The sequence below is a fragment of the Carcharodon carcharias genome, chromosome 4 (assembly GCF_017639515.1).
Source record: "Carcharodon carcharias isolate sCarCar2 chromosome 4, sCarCar2.pri, whole genome shotgun sequence".
NCBI lineage: Eukaryota > Metazoa > Chordata > Chondrichthyes > Lamniformes > Lamnidae > Carcharodon > Carcharodon carcharias.
This window is the reverse complement of record NC_054470.1, coordinates 50007362-50032103: the sequence shown is the minus strand read 5'-3', so window position 1 is coordinate 50032103 and position 24742 is coordinate 50007362. Positions and strand designations below refer to the sequence as shown.

General features: G+C 46.7%; 1 protein-coding gene across 1 annotated transcript in view; it reads right to left on the bottom strand.

Annotated features, from left to right (window-relative positions):
- Window positions 1–24742, bottom strand: part of dmrt1 (doublesex and mab-3 related transcription factor 1) — a 151610-nt gene that overhangs the window by 974 nt on the left and 125894 nt on the right. The window contains exon 5 of the mRNA XM_041185285.1: window positions 20979–21153. Coding sequence (XP_041041219.1) covers window positions 20979–21153 — 175 coding nt within the window. The remainder of the gene's footprint in view (window positions 1–20978; window positions 21154–24742) is intronic.

Below are 24742 nucleotides of genomic sequence, written 5' to 3'. Positions count from 1 at the left end.
CAGGGCATAAAAGGTATAGATTTAAAAATAATGGAAATAGGTGGGAAAAGAAAAATCTATATAATTGATTGGAAAAAACAAAAGGAAGGAGGAAGAAACAGAAAGTGGGTGGGGATGGAGGAGGGAGTTCAAGATCTAAAGTTGTTGAATTCAATATTCAGTACGGAAGGCTGTAAAGTGCCTAGTCAGAAGATGAGGTGCAGTTCCTCCAGTTTTCGTTGGGCTTCACTGGAACAATGCAGCAAGCCAAGGACAGACATGTGGGCAAGAGAGCTGGGTGGAGTGTTAAAATGGCAAGCGACAGGGAGGTTTGGCTCTTTCTTGCAGACAGACCTCAGATGTTCTGCAAAGCGGTCGCCCAGTTTACGTTTGGTCTCTCCAATGTAGAGGAGACCACATTGGGAGCAACAAATACAGTAGACTAAGTTGGGGGAAATGCAAGTGAAATGCTGTTTCACTTGAAAGGAGTGTTTGGGCCCTTGGACGGTGAGGAGAGAGGAAGTGAAGGGGCAGGTGTTGCATCTTTTGTGTGGGCATGGGGAGGTGCCATAGGTGGGGGTTGAGGAGTAGGGGGTGATGGAGGAGTGGACCAGGGTGTCCCAGAAGGAACGATCCCTACGGAATGCCAACAAGGGGGGTGAAGGGAAGATGTGTTTGGTGGTGGCATCAGGCTGGTGTTGGAGGAAATGGCAGAGGATGATCCTTTGAATGCGGAGGCTGGTGGGGTGATAAGTGAGGACAAGGGAGACCCTATCTTGTTTCTGGGAGGGAGGAGAAGGCGTGAGGGCGGATGCGCGGGAGATGGGTCAGACACGGTTGAGGGCCCTGTCAATGATCGTGGGTGGAAAACCTCGGTTAAGGAAGAAGGAGGACATGTCAGAGGAACTGTTTTTGAAGGTAGCATCATCAGAACAGATGCGACGGAGGCGAAGGAACTGAGAGAACGGGATGGAGTCTTTACAGGAAGCAGGGTGTGAGGAGCTGTAGTCAAGGTAGCTGTGGGAGTCGGTAGGCTTGTAATAGATATTGGTGGACAGTCTACCACCAGAGATTGAGACAGAGAGGTCAAGGAAGGGAAGGGAAGTGTCAGAGATGGACCACGTGAAAATGATGGAGGGGTGGAGATTGGAGGCAAAATTAATAAATTTTTCCAAGTCCCGAAGAGAGCATGAAGCACCACTGAAGTAATCATCGATGTACCGGAGAAAGAGTTGTGGGAGGGGGCCGGAGTTTCACATGGTCCACATAAACTGGGCGACCGCTTTGCAGAACACCTGCGGTCTGTCCGCAAGAAAGAGCCAAACCTCCCTGTCGCTTGCCATTTTAACACTCCACCCTGCTCTCTTGCCCACATGTCTGTCCTTGGCTTGCTGCATTGTTCCAGTGAAGCCCAACGTAAACTGGAAGAATAGCACCTCATCTTCTGACCAGGCACTTGACAGCCTTCCGGACTGAATATTGAATTCAACAACTTTAGATCTTGAACTCCCTCCTCCATGCCCACCCCTTTCCATTTCTTCCCCCTTCCTTTCATTTTTTCCAATAATTTATATAGATTTTTCTTTTCCCACCTATTTCAATTATTTTTAAATCTATACCTTTTATGCCCTGTTAGTCTTTCCACCCCACCCTCACTAGAGCTGTACCTTGGGTGTCCTGCCATCCATTCTTAATTAGCACATTCGTTTAGATAATATCACCACCTTCAACACCTCTTTGTTCTTCTGTCTGTGACATCTTTTGATTATCTGCTCCTATGACTGCTTGCTTGTCCCTACAACACTCCCCCTCTCCCCCTCCCAACTTGAACCAGCTTATATTTCACCCCTCTCCTGATATTACTCAGTTCTGCTGAAGGGTCATGAGGACTCGAAACATCAACTCTTTTCTTCTCTACTGATGCTGCCAGACCTGCTGAGTTTTTCCAGGTAATTCTGTTTTTGTTTTGGATTTCCAGCATCTGCAGTTTTTTGTTTTTATCTCTGTGCTCTCTCATGCCTGTTGTGTGCCAGCTTGGCCTGTATGAAGAAAGAAAGTCATGTGATGAGAAGGGATGGAGCAGAGGTTGGATGACATGCATGCTCCAGACAGGCCAGAGGATGGAGTGTGAGCACAATGATAGATGGGATGGTGGTGACGTGAAAGTCTCGGTGAGAAAACAAGTGTTATATGTGTCCCCCACTAATGGTTGCGTGGATTCCTGAAGAGAGTAGCTGTTTGAGTGCATGATGCCATGATGAGAGTTTGATATTGGAGGGAGTTGAAGGATGACTTACTTTGGAGGAGTGGATGAGATCATTCATCCTCTTCCTGCACTGGATGACATTCTGGGTGCAGTCGCCAGCCATGCTGACCTGCCTCCGGGGCCTGGGAGCTGAGACTGCTGCACTTCCTGCAGCCATCCTTGGGTTAAAGCACGTGCCTTTGCGTCTGCACCACTCTGATTAAGGCTTGGAGGGCCTTGTGCATGAAGTGAGTTGCTGCCTTGTTCTTCAGGCTCTCAGCCTTCCTCTTCTGGCTGCCAGACATCTCTGGGGGGTTGGAAAAGGTGAGATTGTGTGTGGGACTGCCATTTAAATATAGCACCCAGGCCTTTGAACCCACTAGCTGAAAGCGGCCACACAAATCAACTCCCAACCCCCTAGGCGATTCGGACCAATAAGCGCCTTTGCATAATTAATGAGGCTCCAAGTGCAAAATCGGGCCAGGGTTCCCGCCATTGCGGACAGCACCACCGAAACCACCCACCAACGTACTTATCTCATTTATGGAAAATTCTGCCCAATGTTGATTTCTGGGACAGTGCATTCTTATTCCCCATTTAGCCTGTGTATGAGGAACACTGCATAATTCATTTGGCATTGCACAGGCAGAAGATAGCAACAGCCCCTCAAGCCTCTTCTACCAATTCAATTAGATTATGGTTGATCTGCACCTCAGATCAGGTCTTGCATTTGACCCCAAGATGAAATTGCAACCCCAAATCTGCTCCATCACCAAGAACACCTACTTAATTTCTCTGTAAAATTGCCTGACCCCACTCATGACTCAGCTCATCCACTCCTGAAACCCTAACCCATGCTCTGGTATAACTAAACTCGACTATTCCAATGCTCTCCTGGCCAACCTTAAGCTCACCTGAAACTATGTTGGCTATATTCTAATTCACACAAAGTTCCATTCACCCATCACCCAATGGTTGCTGACCTACATTTGCTCCTGATGTGGCAATATCTCAATTAAAAAATTCTCATCACTCGTCTTAAAATTCCTTCATAGCCTCACCTCACCCTCTCCGTATGGCTGGAATTTTCTGCCCCCCTTGATGGAGAGCTGCAAGGCCAAAAATCGGTTTCTATGCCATCATGAAACCAATGTGCAATCGTCTACTCCGTCTGTCAATGGTGGGCTGCCTTACCCGCCGTCCAACGTCGGGGACATAATTTCAGGGCATTTGCATCTCATTACCTTGCCCGCCCACCGGAATCATCCCCCCAAACGTTGGCATGGCTTCAGAACGATGTGATTCATTTAAAGGCGTACACCTGGCAGGCTGAACCTCAAGGAGAAATCGGAGGTGAGTGCACACTAACATTGCGCAGCGCTCGTAAGGGTCGCCCGTTTGACTTCAAGGAAAATGCACAGGCAAGCCGCTGACAGTGCGGTGCAAGGGCAAGGACTGCACTGCAGTTGAGGTGGGGTGGGGGGTTGTGCACAAGGCAGCACAGTCTGATGGTAGTGCGCAAGTACACGTGGGCGAGGGGGGGGGTGGGGGGAGAGATGAGGAAAGCAGCCACGCATGAGGGAAACCTTGTATAAAGTGAGCATTCTTCCACAGCTTAGACAGTTCAGGCGCAGCCACATTGACATGCTTGGGGTCAGTCCTCTAGCTTATCTGCCCAGTCAAGCAACGTAGAGGCATGAAAGTGCCACCAACTGCTCCTGGACTTTTCACCCCTCAGGTACCGACTGCAAATTAATGAGCGTTTCAAGGGGCTGCAGAACAATTGGACAACTGGGCACGTTGTACAATCTCTTTGCGAAAGCTGGCCATGGAACAGTCATTGGTGGAGGTGCTCACAGCCCCTTTCTAAGACTTCAGTCAGGTTTGCATCAGTCTCCCCAATGGTTCAAGCTAACAGTCCAGCCTTGCAGTGCAGGTTAGGAGAATAACTGCGCCTGAGCTGACAGTACAGTGTGCAGTCCAGTGGGCAAAGCTGCTGCCAATCCCTCAGGTCGAGTAGCGCAGTGGGCGAGGTTTTGGGCAGCCATGCATTGCACTAAACTCTGGCAATCCAACTGGTGGCCAGCACTCTCTGGCATGAGATAAGAGGCCTTGAGATGGAGCCGGAGCAGCACACATAACCATAAATGGTCGCTAGGAAATCAATGCTAACTCACGTATCTCTCTCTTTCAGCCTGCAGAAGCCTGCTGGCCTGGCTGTATGCCTCATGGCTTAAAGGGAGCAGAGGTGAAGGAGAAGAGAGTGACAGAGGCGCCTGGCTGGGCAGAGGGAGGAGCAGCACCCTTAAGGAGGGGCAGCTGGGGCTCCGGCATATGCCGCATTAAGAGCCACAGCGAGACATCATGGGTCGCCTAGGTAGACCCAGGGTCTACAGTCCTTGACATTCCTGCAGATGACCAAGAACCAATGTCGCAAAGACTGCGCATGTCCAGGGAAGTGGTTGGTGACATATACCACGTGCTGCAGGATTTGGCGCCATGGGGACTTGGAGGGCAACCAATGCCAGTGGCCGTGAAAGTGACCACTGCGCTCAATTTTTACGCCAGTGGCTCCTTCCAGGGCTCCACCAGTGACCTCTGCAGGGTCTCTCAAGCCTACACACATAAGTACATCCAGTTGGTCATGGACACCATATTCATGAAGGCACAGAGCTTTGTGCATTTCACCCTGGATCAGGCAAGCCTGGAAGCAAGAGGGCTGGGATTTGCGCAGATCTTTGATTTTCCACAGGTGCAGGGTGCCAATGACTGCACTCACATGGCGCTTAGATCTCCATGGCAACAAGCAGACAACTATGTCAACCACTAGGGCTTTCACTTGCTAGATGTTCAGCTGGTCTGCGACCACAGAAAATGCAGGCCTGAAGGCCTGCAAACGATTCCCTGGGAGTGTCCACGACTAAAACATTCTCAGTAGGTCTCGAGTCCTTGACATCTTCCCATGCCCACAGAGGCTGTAGGGTTGGCTCCTCAGCCACAAGAGCTACCCACAAAGGATATGCTGATGACGCCCGTGCGGTGGCCTCAGAGTGCAGTGGGCAGTAGGTACAATGAGGCTCATGCTGCAACTTGCACGTTTGTAAGGCAAACCATTGGGATATTGAAAATAGGTTCTGGTGCCTGGACTGGTCTGCTGCAGCCCTGCAATACAGTCCACAAAGGATGTCACACATTGTCATCGCCTGCTGCACCCTACACAACCTGGTGCTCCAACGGGGGGAGGAGTTGCAAGAGGAGCAGATGGAGGGGCTACACATATCCTCCAATGAGGAGGACATTGACAGAGATGAAGGTGATGAGGTTATAAAAGGTGAGGATGATGGCAATGAGGCCATCGTACTAGCCAGCAAGGCAGGTGCACTTGGGAGGCCCACATAGCTGCTAGATTAGTGGAGGACGACATGCAGTGAGGAGACACCATAGATCTTCACAATACATCTGTGAATGTTTGTCTCCTGCCTGGCTGATGGCAGTGCACATACCCTCTGTGATAAGACCCCTGAAATGGAGATGCAGCAGGTGCCCATAGTCTCTACATTCCAGGAGGATGATGATGACATGCAGTGGGGACACTCCATGGATCCTCACATAGTGTATGTGAATGTCTGATTCCTGTCTGACCCATGGCAGATCGCTTGTGCTCTGTGAACAGGGTCATATCATGGAGATGCAGCAGGGAATCTTTAACTTCTGATCCTATGGCACCCTTTGTGAACTGAGCCCTTCAGGACCACACTGTCACTGGGCACAAATGCTGATGAGATGGGGGCCAGCCGTGCCTTAAAGATGCTAGAGCACACAGAGAGAATGACGGAACTCTGTGCTGCTGGTCCAGGATATTCTGACAGCAATGATAAACCTCATTGAGGTGCAGGCATGACTGATGTATCCAGTGACTGTGACGGCACACCATCAGTGTGCTAGGAAAGTTGCACAAAGCACAGGGAGGAGGCCCTGGGCTGAGACACCTGCCTTTATCTTGTGCAGGAACCAAGCTTTAATTTCAGACTGACATAAATACTGCTCAACAATAACAAGGAGCCATAGGCAGGGATAGATTGTTGAGAGTTTATTTCAACAGTCAACGTTATGAACCTGTGATTAATTCCCAGGTCCACATGGTGAAACTACGTTTTCTTAACTTTCCTAACCCTACCACTACATCTTAGTGCTCCCTGGACATTCACAGCGGAGGTGGAGGCAGTCTGCAGATTGCTATGCCCTGTCTGTGATGACCTTGGCGGGCATCCTCTGGAGGGGTGAGACCTGGAGGGCCCCGGCCTGCGTTTGGGGTCCTGCTGTGTGGCAGTGGCACCCTCCTCAGCCTGTGGAGCTGGAGCTGCTGGGGTCATAGGAAGAGGGGATTCAGCTGGGCCAAACACTCCCGGAGTCAGCTGGGTGGATGGTCTGAGGGTGTGCACCAGCCGATCCTCCTTCCTATGGGTGCCGGAGGGCCCCAGGTGACTCCTTGATGAGAAGAGGAAGCTGGATTGAGATCAAATCGCCCTGCACCCCTCTCGCATACACACTGTTGGATGCCAACTATGACGTCAGCAATGGAGTTCAGTCCGTACAGCAATGCAAGACAGATATCCTGGACCAAGGCCTCCATCCTACCAGTGTTGACCTTGGTGCATTTGCATGCCGGCGCTATCATTTCAGACTGATGGCGGACAGATTCCTCCATTGTACCTTGCAATCTGAGGAATGCAGCGGACATCCCTTCCTGATGTTCCCAATCTTGCCTTTGCAGCTCCAGCAACCGAGATAAGACCAAGTCCAGAGGCTCGTCATCTGACTCGCACTCAGCAGTTTTCTGGTCTCCAGCAGTCCTCCAAGTGCAAGAAACATGGGAAGACCCTGCCACTCCCTGCTGTGGATCGGACAGTGCGAGGTGCTCACCAGATTGTGACCCTGAGGGTACTCTAGAACTAGGTCCCACCAAAGTGTGCATCACTGCACTGGTGGAGGGTGTGGATGAGCACTGACACAGGTCTTCAACTGGGGTGTTTTCAGGACCTGAATCAAGGACCTGGGTCATGGACCCCTTGGCTGCTTTCCAGATGTGCCTGCGAAAGCAAGGAGAGATAATTAGTACATGACAGGGGACTGCAGAACAGGGGAACTCAGTCATAGCATGGTTGTCTGATGGATGTTGTACTGCTGGATTCTCACTTGGTTGAGCAGCACCAACCACCTGGACAACTCTATTTTCAAAATCTGTGAGGGCTGTCAGGCATTCCTCCACAAGTCCGCAACCTCTCTCTTTTGTTGTGTGCCTGCTTGTCTTGCATGAACACAGATGGAGAGAGTGTAAGGAAGACGCCTGCCAGGCCAGATGATAAGGATGTTTGTCATGTGTGGGTGGTGAGTGGTGCCATGGATAGAATGAAGACACGATCCGCAGACGAAGGTGTGTGTGAAAGAGTGAATGGTGATGTCTCTTGAAATGGCAGTGAGTGAGATCCATGTGAATGTGTGATGGGCTCGCGAGTGTGTGTGCTGAGAGTGATGAGAAGGGTGACTTACCCTGGAGGAACAGAGGAGATCATTCATCCTCTTTCGGCACTAAGTGGCTGTCCTCTATGGCAGGACGTTGGCACTGACCACCACTGCCACATCCTCCCATGCTGAATTTGTCATCTTGCTTGCTGGTCTTCGCCAAGAGCATGGGTAGAGGGCTTCACGGCGGGCCGCCACACTGTCCAGTCAGCGCCCAAGGGAGCCGTCGCTAACTTTGGGGGCAGCATGTTTCCTCCCTTTGGCAGCCATCACTTTCCAGCAGCTTCCAATGTCTGAGAGAGGGTTAGTTCTGTGCAGGGGCGCCTTTTAAATACAGCTCCCGGCTTATTGGAGGCCTGAGGTGACAGTCGAGCGGGCGAATCCAAGCCCACCTGCCAGTAAACCAGCGCGAAAAGCCAACATTGTGGCCGGAGGGTATAAGGTCAGTTTTCTCGCCCGTTACCACACTTAGTGCAAATCTGGGACAATTCCGCCCCATGTCTGTAACCTCTGCCAACCCTACAACCCTTCAAGATCTATGTGCTCCTCTAATTGTGGACTCTTGTGTATCCTTAATTTTAATCCCCCCACCATTGGTAGCCATGCCATCACTGCCTAGGGTCTAGGTTCTGGCGTTTTTGCCAAAAAACCTCTCCGCCTCTCAACCTCTCTCTCATTTATGATGTTCTTCAAAACCTACATCTTTGATCAAGTTTTTGGCTATCTATCCTCATATCACCTCTTGTGGCTGGGTCAAATTTTGTTTTATAATATCCTGTGAAGCATCTTAGAGCAATTTACAATGTAAAAGGCACTATATAAATGAAAGCTGTTATTGTTGATATAACTTAGCTGCATATAGCCTTTCAAATTCATTTAACATTTTAATTGCCATGTGGGATTATCCCATAACCGTTGAAATTTAAGGGAATACAAGGCAAGCTTACAAACCTGTCTTCATAATTTACTATAACCCTGGTATAATTCTATTCAATCCAAAGCCAATGCATCATTCCTGAGGTTTAAGGCTCAAAAACTAAATACAGTGCTCTAAACGGGGTCTGACCAAGGTTATATATGACTGTCCTTTGTATTCTAGTCCCTTGAGATAAAGGCCAACATTCTATTCGCATTTTTGATTAATTTTTGCATCTGTGCCCTAGAATTTAGTAATTTGAGTGTGTGGACACCTGAATCCTTTCAATACTCCACAGCTCCTAGTTTCTCACTATTAAGAAACTATTCTAATTTGTCTTTCCCAGGTCGAAAGTAGATGATCTCACACTTCCCACACTGAACTCCATTTGCCACGGTTTTGCCCAGTCAGTGGGTGGAATCTTCCAGGCCCCCAGCGGCAGGCAGCTTGGTTGCAGGGAAACTTAATTTTTCAGGAGGCCAAAAATTAGTAGTCCGACAGCTAGTGAACTTCAGCACTTAAGTTCTCAGAACGCTAAAGGTGGATTAAAGGAAGGATCACATTTCCCAACAAACAATATTGGGAAGTCTTTGACATGCATTAGAAAATCATGCATGCTCAGTAAAAGGCCACCTCGTCGGAATTAAGCACCCCCTCCAAATTAAGATCCCTCCAGCAAGAAATTAGAACATTCACTTTTACGACTGCACATAAGGGGCATTCACCTGGGAAGGCAGAGTTCTTCAACGATTAACGATGAGTTGCCAGTGCATTTTCTTCTTTCGGGAACGTCTGTAAATGACAGCCTTTCCTTGAGGCCAGGTGGCGGCAATGCAAGTTCCATGGAAAATGACCAAGGGAGGGAGGAAGGGTTAGCGGAGAAGGTTGGAGCGATGGCCGGGCAAAGGTGAAAGTGCAGTCTCTCCGGGTGCTCTATAAATATGGCGCCCAGACATTTGACCCCCACGAGGTAATGGCGGGAACAGCAACTTCCTGCTTGCATCCGCCATGAGATTGGGCGAGCTCCTTGCGGGTGGAGATGTGATGAGTTGAACAGCACAAGATCGCGTGGGGTCAGCCACACAGTGGAAATCACCCCCACTTCCACACCCGCCATCAAACATAAAACTCTAGAACGGAAGATTCCGGCCAATGTGCCTATGTCCCTTTGCAATTTGTTCTTATCATTCACACAACATAAATTGATCATTAACTTTTTCCATAAATTGAGTGAAAAGTATTTTTTCTGTGTCTACTGTTAATTCCCGATTTAAAGGAAGGCGTGACAGACTTCATTCATTTCTTTGGCCTGAATTTTTAGCTCAGCGGGCCGGTGCAATCAACAGGCCTGGGATCAGCCGGGAAAACGCACCCAATTGGGCCCCCAATTAACGGCCAGCCTGTGTGAAAAGCTCAGCGCTGCCAGGGTGGGGGCAGGAGGAGGGCAGGCAATGACATCAACACAGGCGAGCGCTGAGAGACAGCTCCCTGAAGGCAGAGAGCTGCCTCAGGGAGCTGCAGACCCAAAAATGTTCCAATAAAGTTTTTTTAAAAATGTTCAAGCATCACCATCAGGTGCCTGAAAATATTGATGATAAAAATGTTGCCCATTTTTATTTTATTTCATAACAGGAACCTCATCCCGCCCTTGGGTTTGGTTTCATGAAAAATGTAAAGGCCGCCTGGCTGATTTTCCCGTCCACCAAGGTTGGACAGGCGATGAAAAATAGCACACAATTGCGCTGTTAATGGGCTTAATTGGCCTAATTGTCGGGGTGCACGGTTCCGGCTTTTGCGCGCGCCCACCGAGCAAAATATCGTGCGAGTGCACAATGACGTTGGGATGCTCGCCCGACATCATCTCGCGCAATTTTATGCACAATCAGGTTGGGCGTGCATCCGCCCAATCGACTTAAAATTCAGCCCTTTGTGCGCGATTTAAATGCAAACCCAAAAAACGTGTAGCATTTGCCATATAAAATAACTGAATATTTATTTGTAAGATACAATTATTAATTATTTTACTTAGTTTGGGGCTCAGATGATTCATTTGATTTGCTTTTGAAATAGCAGCATAAACACTGGCTGTTTGTACCCGCCTTGAGATTGCTCATTGCACATAAATCTCCAAACTAGATATATAACTAGAGAAATGGAGGACTGTATTTCCTTTAAAAAAAAATGGCCTCAGGAAAACATTAAAAAACACAAAAGTGTTTTCCACTTAATATCTATCATATTCTTATCAGCAGTTGCGGTCACCTGATTCCTACTATGTAATCAGAACTATTTTTGTTGTGTAGCTTTAGGCACTACTGCAGCTTGGAGACAATAGATAGAATGTGTACATGCGGTGTCCAGCATCCATACTCACAACAACATTCCTTACCATTTTTAGCCAGAATATATAGTTTGCAGGATAAGATAATTGGCAATTGGTTTCAGCAAGTTTCTTGTATTTTAATCTATGAGTATTTTTTAAAACATTTATTATTTTCAAGTTTCGAAAGACATTCTCTCCTGGTCAATTCTGGCATCATTATGAAAATTGTTCCAACAGATGATATGTAAGTGTAACCAAAATTCCTTTTGCCACCTTGTACGATTTACTGCAGATTTCTAATTGGAGATAATGACACCGTCTAAACATTAGGGCAGGAAGAGATTAGAATAGTCTGATCTCAGCGGATCTTGAAAACAGATCTGTAAAGCATACTACCCTGAAAGGATAGCTTTCTAGGTCCTTCATTCTCATAAGAAAACAGAATTAATTCAGTAGATGACCCAAGCTATCTTGAGTAGATAATGGGCAATGTCTTCATGTAAGCAACAGTATTTCTGCTAAGATACAGTGCTTCTGGTGCCTGTTAGTCATTCTTTAAATTTACTTGCACTGGATGAAAGTGGAGAGGGAAAGCTGGAAATCTGTTGGCAGTGCTCTCTTCATTATGGTCGGATGCAAAGGACAATTGTAATGAATGAAGACATGCTGGCCATGCTTCAAAATAAATACAATTGCAAAAACAGTCATCGCAAGCATTCTAACTTCCTGAAATATCAACCCAAAATAACTGTCCTACTTGCCTGAAAATCCTGCTGCTATTGTACCAATTACATTTTTGGTCATTTGGTAAAATACATTAGTGTATCACTCTAGCGTTAAGTTGTACATTGACATTCAATGCAGCCACCTCTTCATTCATACATTTACAGGTATATTACATGTTTCCATAAAGGCATAAACAAATGTTCTACTCAGACAGATTATTAGCAGATTGTGCAAGTATCAGAGTTCAGAAAAGCTGTACTTGGCAATTAGACACAAAGCCAGAATCAAGCAGATGTCCATAAACTATCTCTCAATCTCATTTATTAAGGCACTGAGCTGTAACATTAACCACCGCAATATGCAAACAGGCCTTAGCTTCCAGCCTTTTAATCTTCAAATTCACGCTGAACAATGCAAGATTTGCTCTAACACACACACAAATGAAATGCAAAAATAATTGTTAATCATATTACAATGATGATTAAATTAATTCAACCAATTTAGATCCAATCCATTTACTATAAGTCTATAGCACTTTCTTATAGCTAGGCTCTTGTTCCATTATAATAAACAATTAAGAATTTGGCTGGTGCTCAGGTATTATAGAGATCAGTTACTGGTTAGTCTTCACCTCACTACTTGGCTGAATGAGAAGGAAGTGGTGAGCTGGAAGTGATATGTACTTGCTAAGTGACTTCATTGCAGTTCTTTTAAGTATGTCTCAGTTTGTAGCTACGTGACCACAACCTCTCCTCTCCTAGAACTGGAAGGTGTTAGAAGTTCCAGATGAATCTATGTAACTGACTCCATTAATGTGGTTTTGCCATCTTTTCAAACTATGTGAAGAAATCGTGCATACAATTACCTTCTTGAGAAATTCATCTAGCATTTGGAACATGTTTTAGACAAATCCATAGTTTTTGTTCATAGAAAACAGCAACAAATAAAGTGATGAACAAAAATGTTGACTACAATTAACGGACAGAAGAAACTTTTATTTGTTATGTAGTCCCTGACATTACCTCTGGTGATGGAACAGTTTCAGGCTGAGAAGTCCTCACACTCGTATTCCTTTGGCGAATCTGGTAAGCAAACTAAACAGTGTTTGTACGGCTCATATAGTACTGCCAACATAATGTTTCCATTCCTTTACTAAAGTACTGGAACATTATATTCCTATCAACAGTGATAACTGAGCACTTTCAGAAGAGAAAATGTGGCAAGGACATTTTCAAGAAGCTTTACCTTCATGGACTCAGAGGTTCCTGTCTCCAGAGACACTCAGCAGCTTGCATTGAGTGGCATTCCTGAAGGGTGGTCAGGGGTTCTGGATGTTGTCTAGTGTCATCAGAGAGGATTCTGATCTTGGTGTATTGATGCAAACAACTATTTTAATCGCTGCAGATCGTTTTTTTTCGATGAATTTTAGTCCTCATCGAGAAATGGTAGTGCTGGGGGAATGGAAAACTTTCCCTTTTCAGTTGCCCAGTATCAGCATAAAGAGCTCCCAGGTTAGGCACAGCAACAACAGCTGCACAGTAAAGCTCCCTTTACTTTGCTCTAACAACACGCCTTAATCCTAACCTCAGGAGAGTACTTCCTACTACCAGTGCAATATTTCCATTTCCCATACACCAGTCTCTCTGAGTAAGATTGCCAATTAGTGTCAAATTAAGTGCAGTTTTGTGCTGTGGGTCCATACCCACAAGGAACTGAGTTGAGACTGCCTAGATTCATTTCACATGGGATCCTTACAGCAGCAAAGAGAGGAGATCTTTATCCCATCAGCCTGGGCTGATTCAAAACCAGATACAAGAAGTGAAACAACAGTGTACTAAAATATTGAGCTCCTAACTCCCAGTGTATTACATGAGACAGGAGACTCTCAGACAGGAAACAGTAAAGCTCTTACTTTTACATGCATACATCCTCAAATAAACAAATGAAATTAAACTAGAAACATGGTTAAAGGGAATCTAAACAGCAGTATTAAATTCATCTCTTTTGTCACACAAATCATCTCTTCTGCTGTTAGTTTTTGTGATTTTTTTTTTCAGCAGTTTTGCATTCCTCTATGTACCAAATTTCTGATCTAGTCCATAACTTTTTTTCTCCTGTTGACAATTAGTGTCCAATATTATAACAGATGTAACGTCTAGAGGGCTGAAATTCATTAGGAGCCATCCTGGGGGCTATCCACCTGCCCCTTGCCTGTTCCTTTCTTTCTTGGAAATTCGCTGCTGCCAGAGGAGGTGGTGGAAGCAGGTATGATAGTGGTGTTTAAGCGGCAGCTTGACAAATACGTGAATAGGATGGGAATAGAGGGATACGGACTCCAGAAGTGCAAAATGTTTTAGTTGACGCGTAATATGATTGGCGCAGGCTTGGAGGGCCGAAGGGCCTGTTCCTGTGCTGTACTTTTGTTCTTTGAAATCAGGTACATTTAAATATCTTGGGCAGGTGCCGACACAGCTGGGACATTTACTCTGGCCATGTTGAAGACAAACGGTGGCTGTGCCATGATATGGACGCCGCCCAACCATGAGTCTTTTTTTTTTAAGTGCCCCACAATGTTGAATGCCAGTTTTGTTAACACAGCCAATCACTCTACAAAGACATTTCTAAAACTGGCTATTTAAAATTTACATCCCCTCCCTAGGCCCTTAGCAATCCTGGATGTCAGGGACACACCAAAGGGTTACCAGTGACTGTGCTGTTTCTGATGAAGTAGGAATAGGGAAAATGATACTTGAGGGTATTTGTGGTAGCAATAACATTTTCCTTTAAAAATTGGAGGAACTTCTTTCACAGCAAATGCGAGCACCTTTTAGAAAAAGTACTTTTTCCCACTCGGCAATCAATTTATATTCCACCTCAACTAGTTTCCTACCCCCTGAAAACTCTGCCTCTTGTTGCAGGATAATTCTAGGGATACTGGCATCTCTCTGGTACCTTGTTCAATGGTCTATTCCTCATTTATGAGTCAAGACAATGAATGCTGTTAAGCTTTTTATCTGCGAATAGCATCATAAATCCAATCCAATCTTCACATATATACGCAGATAAAAATGCACCTGCCAGCACAAACTACTGGATATTCTTTTCTTATTCATTCATAGGATGTGGGCTTCGCTGGCTAGGTCGGCATTTATTGCCCATCCCTAATTGCCCTTGAGAAGGTGGTGGTGAGCTGTCTTTTTGAGCAACTGCAGTCCATGTGGTACAGATACACCCACAGTGCAGTTAGGGAGGGAGTTCCAGGATTTTGACCCAGCAACCGTGAAGGAACTACGATTTATTTCCAAGACAGGGTGGTGAGTGGCTTGGAAGGGAACATCCAGGTGGTGTTTATCCCATGTGCCTGCTGTCCACGTCCTTCTAGATGGAAGTGGCCGTGGATTTGGAAGGTGCTGTTTAAGGAGCCTTGGTGAGTTCCTGCAGTGCATCTTGTAGATGGTGCACACTGCTGCTACTATGCGTCAGCGGTGGAGGGACTGAATGTTTGTGGATGGGATGCCAATCAAGCTGGCTGCTTTGTCCTGGATGGTGTCAAACTTCTTGAGTGTTGTTGGATCTGCACTCATCCAGGCAAGCGGAAAGTATTCAATCACACTCCTGACCCTGTGTCTTGTAGATGGTGAACAGGTTTTGGGGAGTCAGGAGTTGAGTTACTTGCCACAGGATTCCTAGCCTCTGACCTGCTCTTGTAGCCGCAGTATTTATATGGCTAGTCCAGTTCAGTTTCTGATCAATAATAACTCATGTCGATGGTGGATGTTGATAGGATGTTAATAGTGGGGATTCAGTGATGGTAATGCCATTGAACGTCAAGGGGCAAAGGTTAGATTCTCTCTTGTTGGAGTTGGTCATTGCCTGACACTTGTGTGGCACGAATCTTACCTGCCTCTCATCAGCCCAGCCTGGATATTGTCCAGGTCTTGCTGCATTTGGATATGGACTGCTTCAGTATCTGAGGAGTCGCGAATGGTGCTGAACATTGTGCAATCATCAGCAAACATCCCCACTTCTGACCTTATGATGGAAGGAAGGTCATTGATGAAGCAGCAATTGAAGCATTGATGATAGCAATGAGAAGCAAAAGAGCAAAAGCCAGGCTACTATTTCCTATCTCTGGTCTAAGGGCTCTGAGTTAGCTAAGAGAAAATTGTTGTACCTGAGCTTTAGTGCAGCTGAGATCAGCAAAAATCAGAACAGACTAAGCCTTGAACTTATGCTCTGTATGACTTTGTGCTATACTCTGCCTTTAATCTCTCATCATTTGGAAGGAGTCTAAATTATATCTTTCGGTTATACAGTGTTTCATCCTTTAACAGTGTACAGCATACCACCTAAAGATTACGTGGTTAACCCATGGCCGAAAACAAATTCTACACTCGAGGGGCTCACAGTTCAACAGGAACTGGCACACTGGTAAAGCAAGCCTGCTGTATGCACATTTTCAAATATAAGATTTGAAACTGGGAACTGTAACAAGCCTCGGCAAATTCTGGAGAATTGTTCCAAGTGTAGGAACTAAACTGGATTGAGGTTTTTGTTTGCTGGATTGTTTGTGGACAGCAGGAAGTCCAATTCCCTCAGTCTAATTCCAGGATTTCCGAAAGGACTACAACTAAAATGCACTAGAATGATAAATATATTCTTCAGAGTGTTACTATATTAAATCTCTGAGCACACATGTACGGCATCATATTGGTGGGCAGCAAAATAATAGCAACATGTTTGCAGAAAAAAACACTGTTGGAGTAGGAGATCTCCAAAAATTGTGGATGACTAGTCTTGCACAAGGTGGAATGGAAACTCACCTCTTTGTTAACTATAAATATTATAACAAGTTTTTGGCAGTCTCAAACCCAATATTTTGCCATAATTTAGCTCAATTGACAATTGCTCAGAGACTGTAAGGGTGCCAGGTGTGGAACGAACATCCACAAAACACGCAGATTTGCACCAGAATCCTACACTTTAGAATCTGTCCTGCCGTGATGAAGGACTTATCTTTAAACACTGCCACTAAAGAAACAAGGAGAAAATATTTATTGTCTTCCCTCAGTTTCTCAGTCTCCTAACAGCATCTCTCTCACTTAGTAGGCTGATTTGCTTTCAGCAGAATGCACTCACTCTACGCACATTAGTGGTCAATCATGTTTTCTCCCTCACATCTGAAGTAAATAAGCATTTCTCTAGCGGTAGAGGATAGATGCCGATGAGGAATGCCAGGCTCTAAGTTGCCTACCGTAGGAATCCAAAATCATTCAATGGAATCCAATGACAAAGGAGTCCTAGTTAGAGTAATCATATCCCTCATGCTAGGACAGCCATGGCTCAGCAGAATTCAGCCACACAGCCATAGCTTGAGATTTTTAAAAAGGCCAGTATTGCTTATGTGCAGAGTGAGTGTACAAGTCATGAACTGACAATATTAGGGGTGCAAAGAGTGCAGTGAAAGGGGGCTAAAGTCAGATCAAGGAACAACAGGAGAGGGAAGTATTTATTTTAATTCCCAGCAGCTATTTTTAATGATGTTAAATTATTAAATGTTTAACGTTTATTAAACAAAGACAATGATCATTCAGTTCTGATTGAAATTCTGGTGAAGAACTACATTTGAATTGTTAATCACACTTTGCTTTCAGATGCTGACTAACTTATTCTGCACTTGCAGCATTTTCTCTTTGGATTAAAGATTTGTAGCATTCACATTGTGTTTACATATAAAAGCCTTGTTTCAGATATGAGCAGGGTAAGCTGGTAAGTTTTCTTTTCGATTTCTATTTTTATTTTGTCATGGATGTTCTTCCTTAGCTAACTATGGGCGGAATCGTCCCAGATTTGCAGTAAGTGCAGAAGCAGACATGAAAAATGACGTCTTACCCGCTGGCCACAATGGCAGATTTTCACACTGTATTGTTGCCTTCCCGACACGTCCCGCCTCATCAATAATGCATTCACGAGAAATATGCCGGATCACTGGAGGACTGGCTCAGAATTGTCCACCACGACGTGACCTCAGCACTTTCTCACTCCGGGCGCCCTATTTAAAGCACATCAGAATGCAGCCTACTTCATGTCTTCAGACCAGGACTGCTCCAGGCGACCCCAAAAGCAAAGAAGACGGCAGCCTCCAAATCCAGTGACGCCTCTCTCGGGCACCTGCCGGACACAGTGGAAGGCCACTGCAATGTCCTCTACCTCCGCTCTGGCTGCAGGAGGTCCACCAGAGTCACCAATCCGGCCTGTGGAGCAGTGGCAGTCAGCACCACTGGAGCACAGAGGAGGTCAGACATTCGGTGCAGGAAGAGGATGAATGCTCTCATCTGTCCTGCCAGGGTATGTCAACCACCTTATCACTCTCAACTCACACACTCACAAACCCATCACACATCCACAGGGATCTCACACTTCAAAGGGCAACGCCACTAACTCTCACACACACCCTCACATGTCCATCAGGCTCATATGGTCTGGAGCTCACTTCCTTGTTCAATCCATGGCTCCGCTCACCACACAAACATTCCACACAGTGCCATGCATCCTGCTCACACTCTCAACATCAACAGCAGGGAGAGGTCCCAGACCGATGGTGGAGTGGCCCACATTAAGCCCCTCACTCACTTTGAGGAGCATGCCATCTCGCTGACTGGTGAGGATATGGACCATGCTTGCAGTGATGGTGAGGCCAGTGGCGAACTGTCTTGTGAGGATCCTGCACACCATCATCCCCCTCTCAACACAACTGTTTGCACTCTCTCTCCCTCCTGCTTTTCACTCTGCTGCCATGCACTAATTATCTCTACTTTGGTTCACAGGGAGCTCTGTCCAAGCGACTGACACCCTCAGCCAGCCAGACCCTCAACTCCTACCACGTCCTCACCTCCAATGAAGAGGGCACCTCCTTCACTGAAGAGCTGGAAATAAGCAGCAGTCATAGCAATTCCCCACACCCTCCAGCAGCGCAGAGACACACACGTCGGTGAGACCTTGACCTAGAGCAGGCTCGGGTTCACAATCTGATGCTCACCGCACGGACATGTATCCACAGCAGGAGGAGCCAGTTTCAGCCGAGCTCCCGGGCAATCGGGGGACGGCTGGGGAAGAGACATCTGTGAGGTCCAAGTCAGGTGACACGCCTCTTGATTCAGCCTTCCAACTCATCGTGGAGAGTCAGCCGAAGGCAGGGGAACAACATGCAGAACCGCAGGGAGCCTTCAACAGAGTGGCACGCAAGTCAGAGGAGTACGTCTGCCTGCTCTCTGATGAAGTGCTGCCCACATGTGCACGTATGGAGATTTCCATGGGCAGGATGGCGGATGCCACGGAGACCCTGGTCCAGCAGAAAGCGGAGATGCAGGCAGACCTGCACTCCATCGCAGTAGCCATAGGTGAGTTCCAGTAGTGGCAACACGAGAGGGAAACGGGGCACCACGACATCCCTCCAGATGCTCCTTTCCCTCAAGCAGTCAGGTCGGGGCCCTAGACAGCTGGACACCCCTGGGTCATCCACTCAGGAATTTCAGAGGCTGTTCATTCCCTCTGAGTCTCCTTTGCCTGTGACCCCCTCAGCCTTGTCCTCTGTCACCGCAGAGGGAGCAGCTGGCCCACAGGACAGTCACAGCAAGCCGGACCCTGAGGGCCTCAGCTCTCCAGAGGATGCAATTGCAGTCATCAGAGGCAACAGGGCTAACTGTTGCACAGGTTGTCTCCACCCCTGCTGCAGATGTCAGGACAGCAACTAGAAGAAGTGGTAGGCCTAGAAATTTTAAGAAATTCTGATCACAAGTAGTTCTACAGATCAACATATTTTGTCGCTTTATAATCTGAAAATATACCACTTTCACTGAATAATGCTGTCTTTCAGCTCAATCTGCCCCCTCTCACACTCACCATTCCCTCTAAGCACACCCACCCTCAGTAGACCCTTCCCTTTCACTTGGACATCCCCCTCCCCCCTTGCTCCGTCCTCCCCTGAACACCTTCCCCTCTCCGCACTCCCTTCTCCCCCAAAACACCTTTGCCCCTCCGCACTCCCTCCCTTACTCCTACCCCGAGTTGCAATATTCTTCCCCTTATACCCTCCTCTTCCCGTACTCCTCCATCCCAACATCCCACCCCCCCCAGAGCTGGACCTTCCTCTCCCACACACAGCTGGAATTTCCTCTCCCACCCGATCATCTGTAGCAGCCCATGGCCAAGACGGTGATGTTCCAAAGCAGACCTGAGACATGAACGGAGACCCCCAACTACCGAGAGCTGCTTTGCAGTGCAGCTGTGCCCGTGAGGATCCATCCAGCATGCGATGCATGTGTTCTTCCAGGTTCCAGTATCTGTAGGACTCCAGCATCTTCTGCTCCTTGAATGTCCACGATCTGAGCAAGGCCCTGAAGGTGAGTCCCACTTCTGTACACTTTGCTTGTCCAGATGTATTCTGGGCCTGCGTGTTTTCCCACCAGCATAACAGGAAATATGGCGTGGTGGTGGGGGGGGCGGGGGTGCAATTCCGGTCGGGTTTTCCTATGCATCCCATTATCAGGATCCAAATTGGGTTCATGTCGACCTCCAGCAGGATTAGTGTTCCGCCATGACAGGCGCCATCTGATGATCCCGCTGTGAGTTCACGCTGGCATAAATCTGATTTCTGCCCCTCCCGCGAATTGACCCTCCCGCCCCCACCATGGCACCTGCCGCAAACAGGACTGGACAATTCCGCCCTTTGTTCTAATGTTTTGAGATATAAGTTAATTGAATAATAAACTACTTCTGGAACAATTTATATGCATTGTAACTGCAGTGTTTTGATACTTGCTGTGCTTTCAATTTTCATGGTGAAAAGGAAACTAACATCTAAAAATGTTTAACAGTGCAAAGGGAGGGAGGTTAAAAAAACTGTACAACAAGATATGGGAAACTGAAAAAGTCGCTCTGGTGCAGTGGGAAGTACACTTTTGAGGCCATAATTAATGCACATTCTTTGGACAGAGCAGAGGAAAATTTACCCTGTATCTGTCCTCTGCTATATATGATCTCGGGAGCGCCTGATGCTGACATTCAATTAAGAAAGGAAAAATGTTCTATTGCCCAGTTCTATTCACCTTGATGTGCACATAAGTCATCCACTCCAAAGAAGGTCTTTATGTGCATGGCACATAAGTTGACTTTGAAAGGGATGTATGCTGAGTCAAGTTGTTAAAACATGCCTTATTTAACACACTGAATTTTTAATAATGGGGGAGAAAAAAATGTTAACCTACCATTGGATTTTACATCCGAGAAAGAGGAGCCATCTTCCAGAGTAAACAGCTGAGGAACACAAGCAGCTGTGCTTAGGCCTTGACCCAGGTATGAGGCAGCAGAGTAGTAAGAATGCATCCTGTACTGTGGTGTCACATTGTGGCCTGAAAACCGGTTCTCTGGAGTTTTCATTTGCTGCAATTAAAAGCAAAGGCATTATTCACCTATAAATCCTTTGTGCAGAAATATAGGAAAGTGTCTCCAGTGTTTGGTATTTTTTTTATTTATGGCATATTACCAAAGTATGAACCAACCCACCGGGATAATTAGACATACAAAGAGGCTATATTGTGCTATTTGTTAAGTTTAGCAAAATAATTCAGAGCATGAAGTTCAAAGAGTTGCTTTATACTCGTAGCTACTTTCATAGTTGAATTAGTGAATAGGGAAAAATGTAATTCAAAGTGGATATACATCAGCACATGGAGGTTTACAGTAAGTAAATGACTGAGGAGCTCCCCCTGTGGATCAGTATGTAAAAATAGTTAGTAGGGCACCTACTTTTGAGACTAGAGTTTAGAATGCATTATGCATGATTTTACAGGTGGCAGGACTTCCCACCCCATTGCTGATAAAGTCGCTGTAAAACTCGTCCCCACTTGGCGGGATGCCCCACAGACATTTAACGCTCTGATATTTAGCCAACTGGACAGGAAGCCTTGCCTCAGAGCTGCCAGCCAACTCTCTGACCCCAGCAGCACCACCAGGAGCAGGTAAGCCTGCTTGGGCCTCAGTAGGAGGGGGTTGGAAAGGGGGCCTCGGATCGGAAAAAGAGGCAGGGAACAGCCATTAATTGGCCGCTTCAGGGTTTCAACTGGCATAAGGGTGGGGTGCTGCCCGTGGATTTGCCCGCCACTCGTTAAATCATGGATAGATTGGCGGGGAGGTAAGGCACCCAGGTATTTAACAGGACACATCACCCCCACTCCCCCTGCAAACCCACCCGCAGGGAACCATAAAATTTTGCCAGTTATTTGGACACAGTAGAGGGAAGTTTAATCTGTAGATGGCCTATGCCACATGAGCCCACAAAACATTAAAAAAGAGTCCAGTTTTTTTGGCGGGTCGTCTTTGAGTTAACTTATCTCATGTGGGCAACAGTACATGTTCAGCTGCTGGGAGAGAAACCAGTTACTATTCAGTGGCTCTCATTAGAAGGTCAGTATGTGTGGATACCAAGTGAGGACAGAACCAGGTTGGCTCTGATTTTTTTTGTAGTTCACTACAGCCGAAAGCCAAGTTTTACTCAATTATTAGCTAACAAGCTGTAAAGCTCCACAGGTTGATTGAGCATTATAGGATCTAAGTAGTATAATTATACGCTTTTAAATAAACATTGAGAAATACAAGCAATATATTTCACTATTTATATACTGAACAATATGTTTGTACTAATCCAGAGAATAATTGAACATGATGCTTCATCTAATACCAAAAATAACAGAAAATGGTTAAATCTACAAATTACCGTTTCTCACTGGATTTCTATTGCATGGTTTCTGGTGTTACGTTGATCAGGTTAGCACTAGTGCAGCTTTGTAAACTTTACAACACAATGCTAGTATTTTAAGCATCAGAATTTCAAAATTACTTACATTTAGCAAAAAAATTTAAAAAACTCCATTTAAATAGTGATTATACAAAATCGTTGCAAAGCACTTCACAAAGGAAAAAAAAAATCAATATTGAGTTAGGAAAGTTAACCAGAAGTCAGAGACAGTTATCGAGAAGAGTTTTAAGCACACAGAAACAGGCAGAGAGATGGAAGAGTTTGTGGACTGAATCCCAAAGTAGCACCAAAAGAGCTCAAGATACTGCCATCAGTGGCGGAGAAAGGGGTACAAGAATACAAAGGCGTCCAGAGGTAGAGGACAATGGACAAAGGAGTAGAAGCCAGCAGAGGCACAAAGGCCAACTTTTGTGCTGGAAAGTTCAAGGATTTTGTGATTTACAATAGTGCTACGAGGGTTACTATTCCTCCAAAGGGCAGAAGTTACTTTTATTGCACCTCAATTTTTAACCACAGAGATCTTACAAGTGCTTGCAAGGGACAATACATGAGTCAAACTCCCTCCCTAACAACGTTGTGGGAAAAATTTTCCCCCCATTGGAGGGAGAAGTGCAGGAGCAGGCGCAGGCAGGCATGCCTCCGATCAGCGCCCCAGATCGGGGGCGCGCTGCCATTTTACGTGGGCAGGCCAATTAAGGCCCGCCCAGCCTGACGTCCACCAGGAAGTGCTGTGTGCTCCTTGTGCGGGCTGGGGGATTCCCTCAGCCAGGAGTGCGCTCTTCTGCATGAAAGAGCACACTGATCTCCCTGAGGCTAAGTGCTGCCTCAGGGAGATTGGCTCCAAATTTTTAAATGTTAAAAAAACGATAGCAAAATTTCCCGGACATGTCCCCTCATGTGACGCTGTCACATGAACTGGGACATGTCCATCACTTTTACTGAAACCTTTATTAAATATTTAAAAACCCTCATGAGACCTCATCTCACCCGTGGATGAGGTTTCATGCTTTCTCTTAAGCCCACCAGGGCTCCCAGCCTGGCCGCCAACCTTAAGGTTGGACGGGCAGGTCCATTAATTATGTCAATTACTTTTTAAATGGCCGCAATTGGCCGTTGATAGGTTGGTAGGCTGATGCGGCTGTGCCCCCGCCAACCTGAAAATGGAACTGACGCAGGGTGATGTCAGAGTTCCACCTGACGTCATCCTGGGTCATTTTACGCGTCGGCGAGTGGGCCCCGCCCCCACTCACCAACCGGAAGATTGTACCTACACCACATAGGCTGCAGCAGTTCAAGAAGGCAGCTCACCACCACCTTCTCAAGGGCAATAAAAACCCACGTCCCATGAAAGAATTTTTAAAAATTTGGCCTTTGGATATTTGAGCTTTTTATGTACACAATGAAAAAAGTAAATGACAGTAAGAGGTATAAAAAGTGTTTTTTTTTGGCAGGTTAGGGATGCAGGCAGATACGTAGCAAATGCAGATTGAACAGGCTGGATTTTACAGGGCACTACAGTCCCTGCCCTTCCCCAGCTAATATAGTGGTGGCAAGTCTGCCCACTATACTGATGGCTCCCCTGTAATAATTTAACACTGGAAGCAGCATTGATTGCTTTAAGGCGAAACTTCAGCCCTATCTCAGGGGGCAGTCCCGCCTTAGAGATCTGCTGGCTTATAGGATGGCTGCCAGCTCTGTAGTCCCAGCAGTTCCAGGCAGGAGCAGTGGCCACTGCTGTGACTACTGGCAGTCCGAACAAAGAGGAGTCTCGGCTCAGACCTGAGTCCAGAGCCCCAGCTCAGATGAAAGCCCAGGGCATCGCTGGAGCCAGGCTGACAGGCCCCATCAAGAGGGAAGTGAGAGGTATGGAGGGCTGGGTTTGAGAGGGTGCGAGGGGAGAGTAAAGGGGGAAGCATGACCTGAGGGGGAGAGACTGTGTGGGTACCTCCGATGGGCACAGGGGACCCGCAATGGAGCTCCCCCAGCCGACTTGCCGACACCAGGCCACACAGCTAAAGCTGCCGGGCTTCCTGCATGGTGTGGGCCTCCAAACAACACAGGTAAAATACTGGCGGGATAAAGCCCTTAGGTGGCCATTAATTATTATTAGGCCCAACGGCTCCACTGCCTCCCACAAAATGACAGGTTGGGGCAGACAGTTAGGTGGTGGGAAAGCCACTTGCTGGATTTTACAAGCTCTGCCTCCCCCCACCT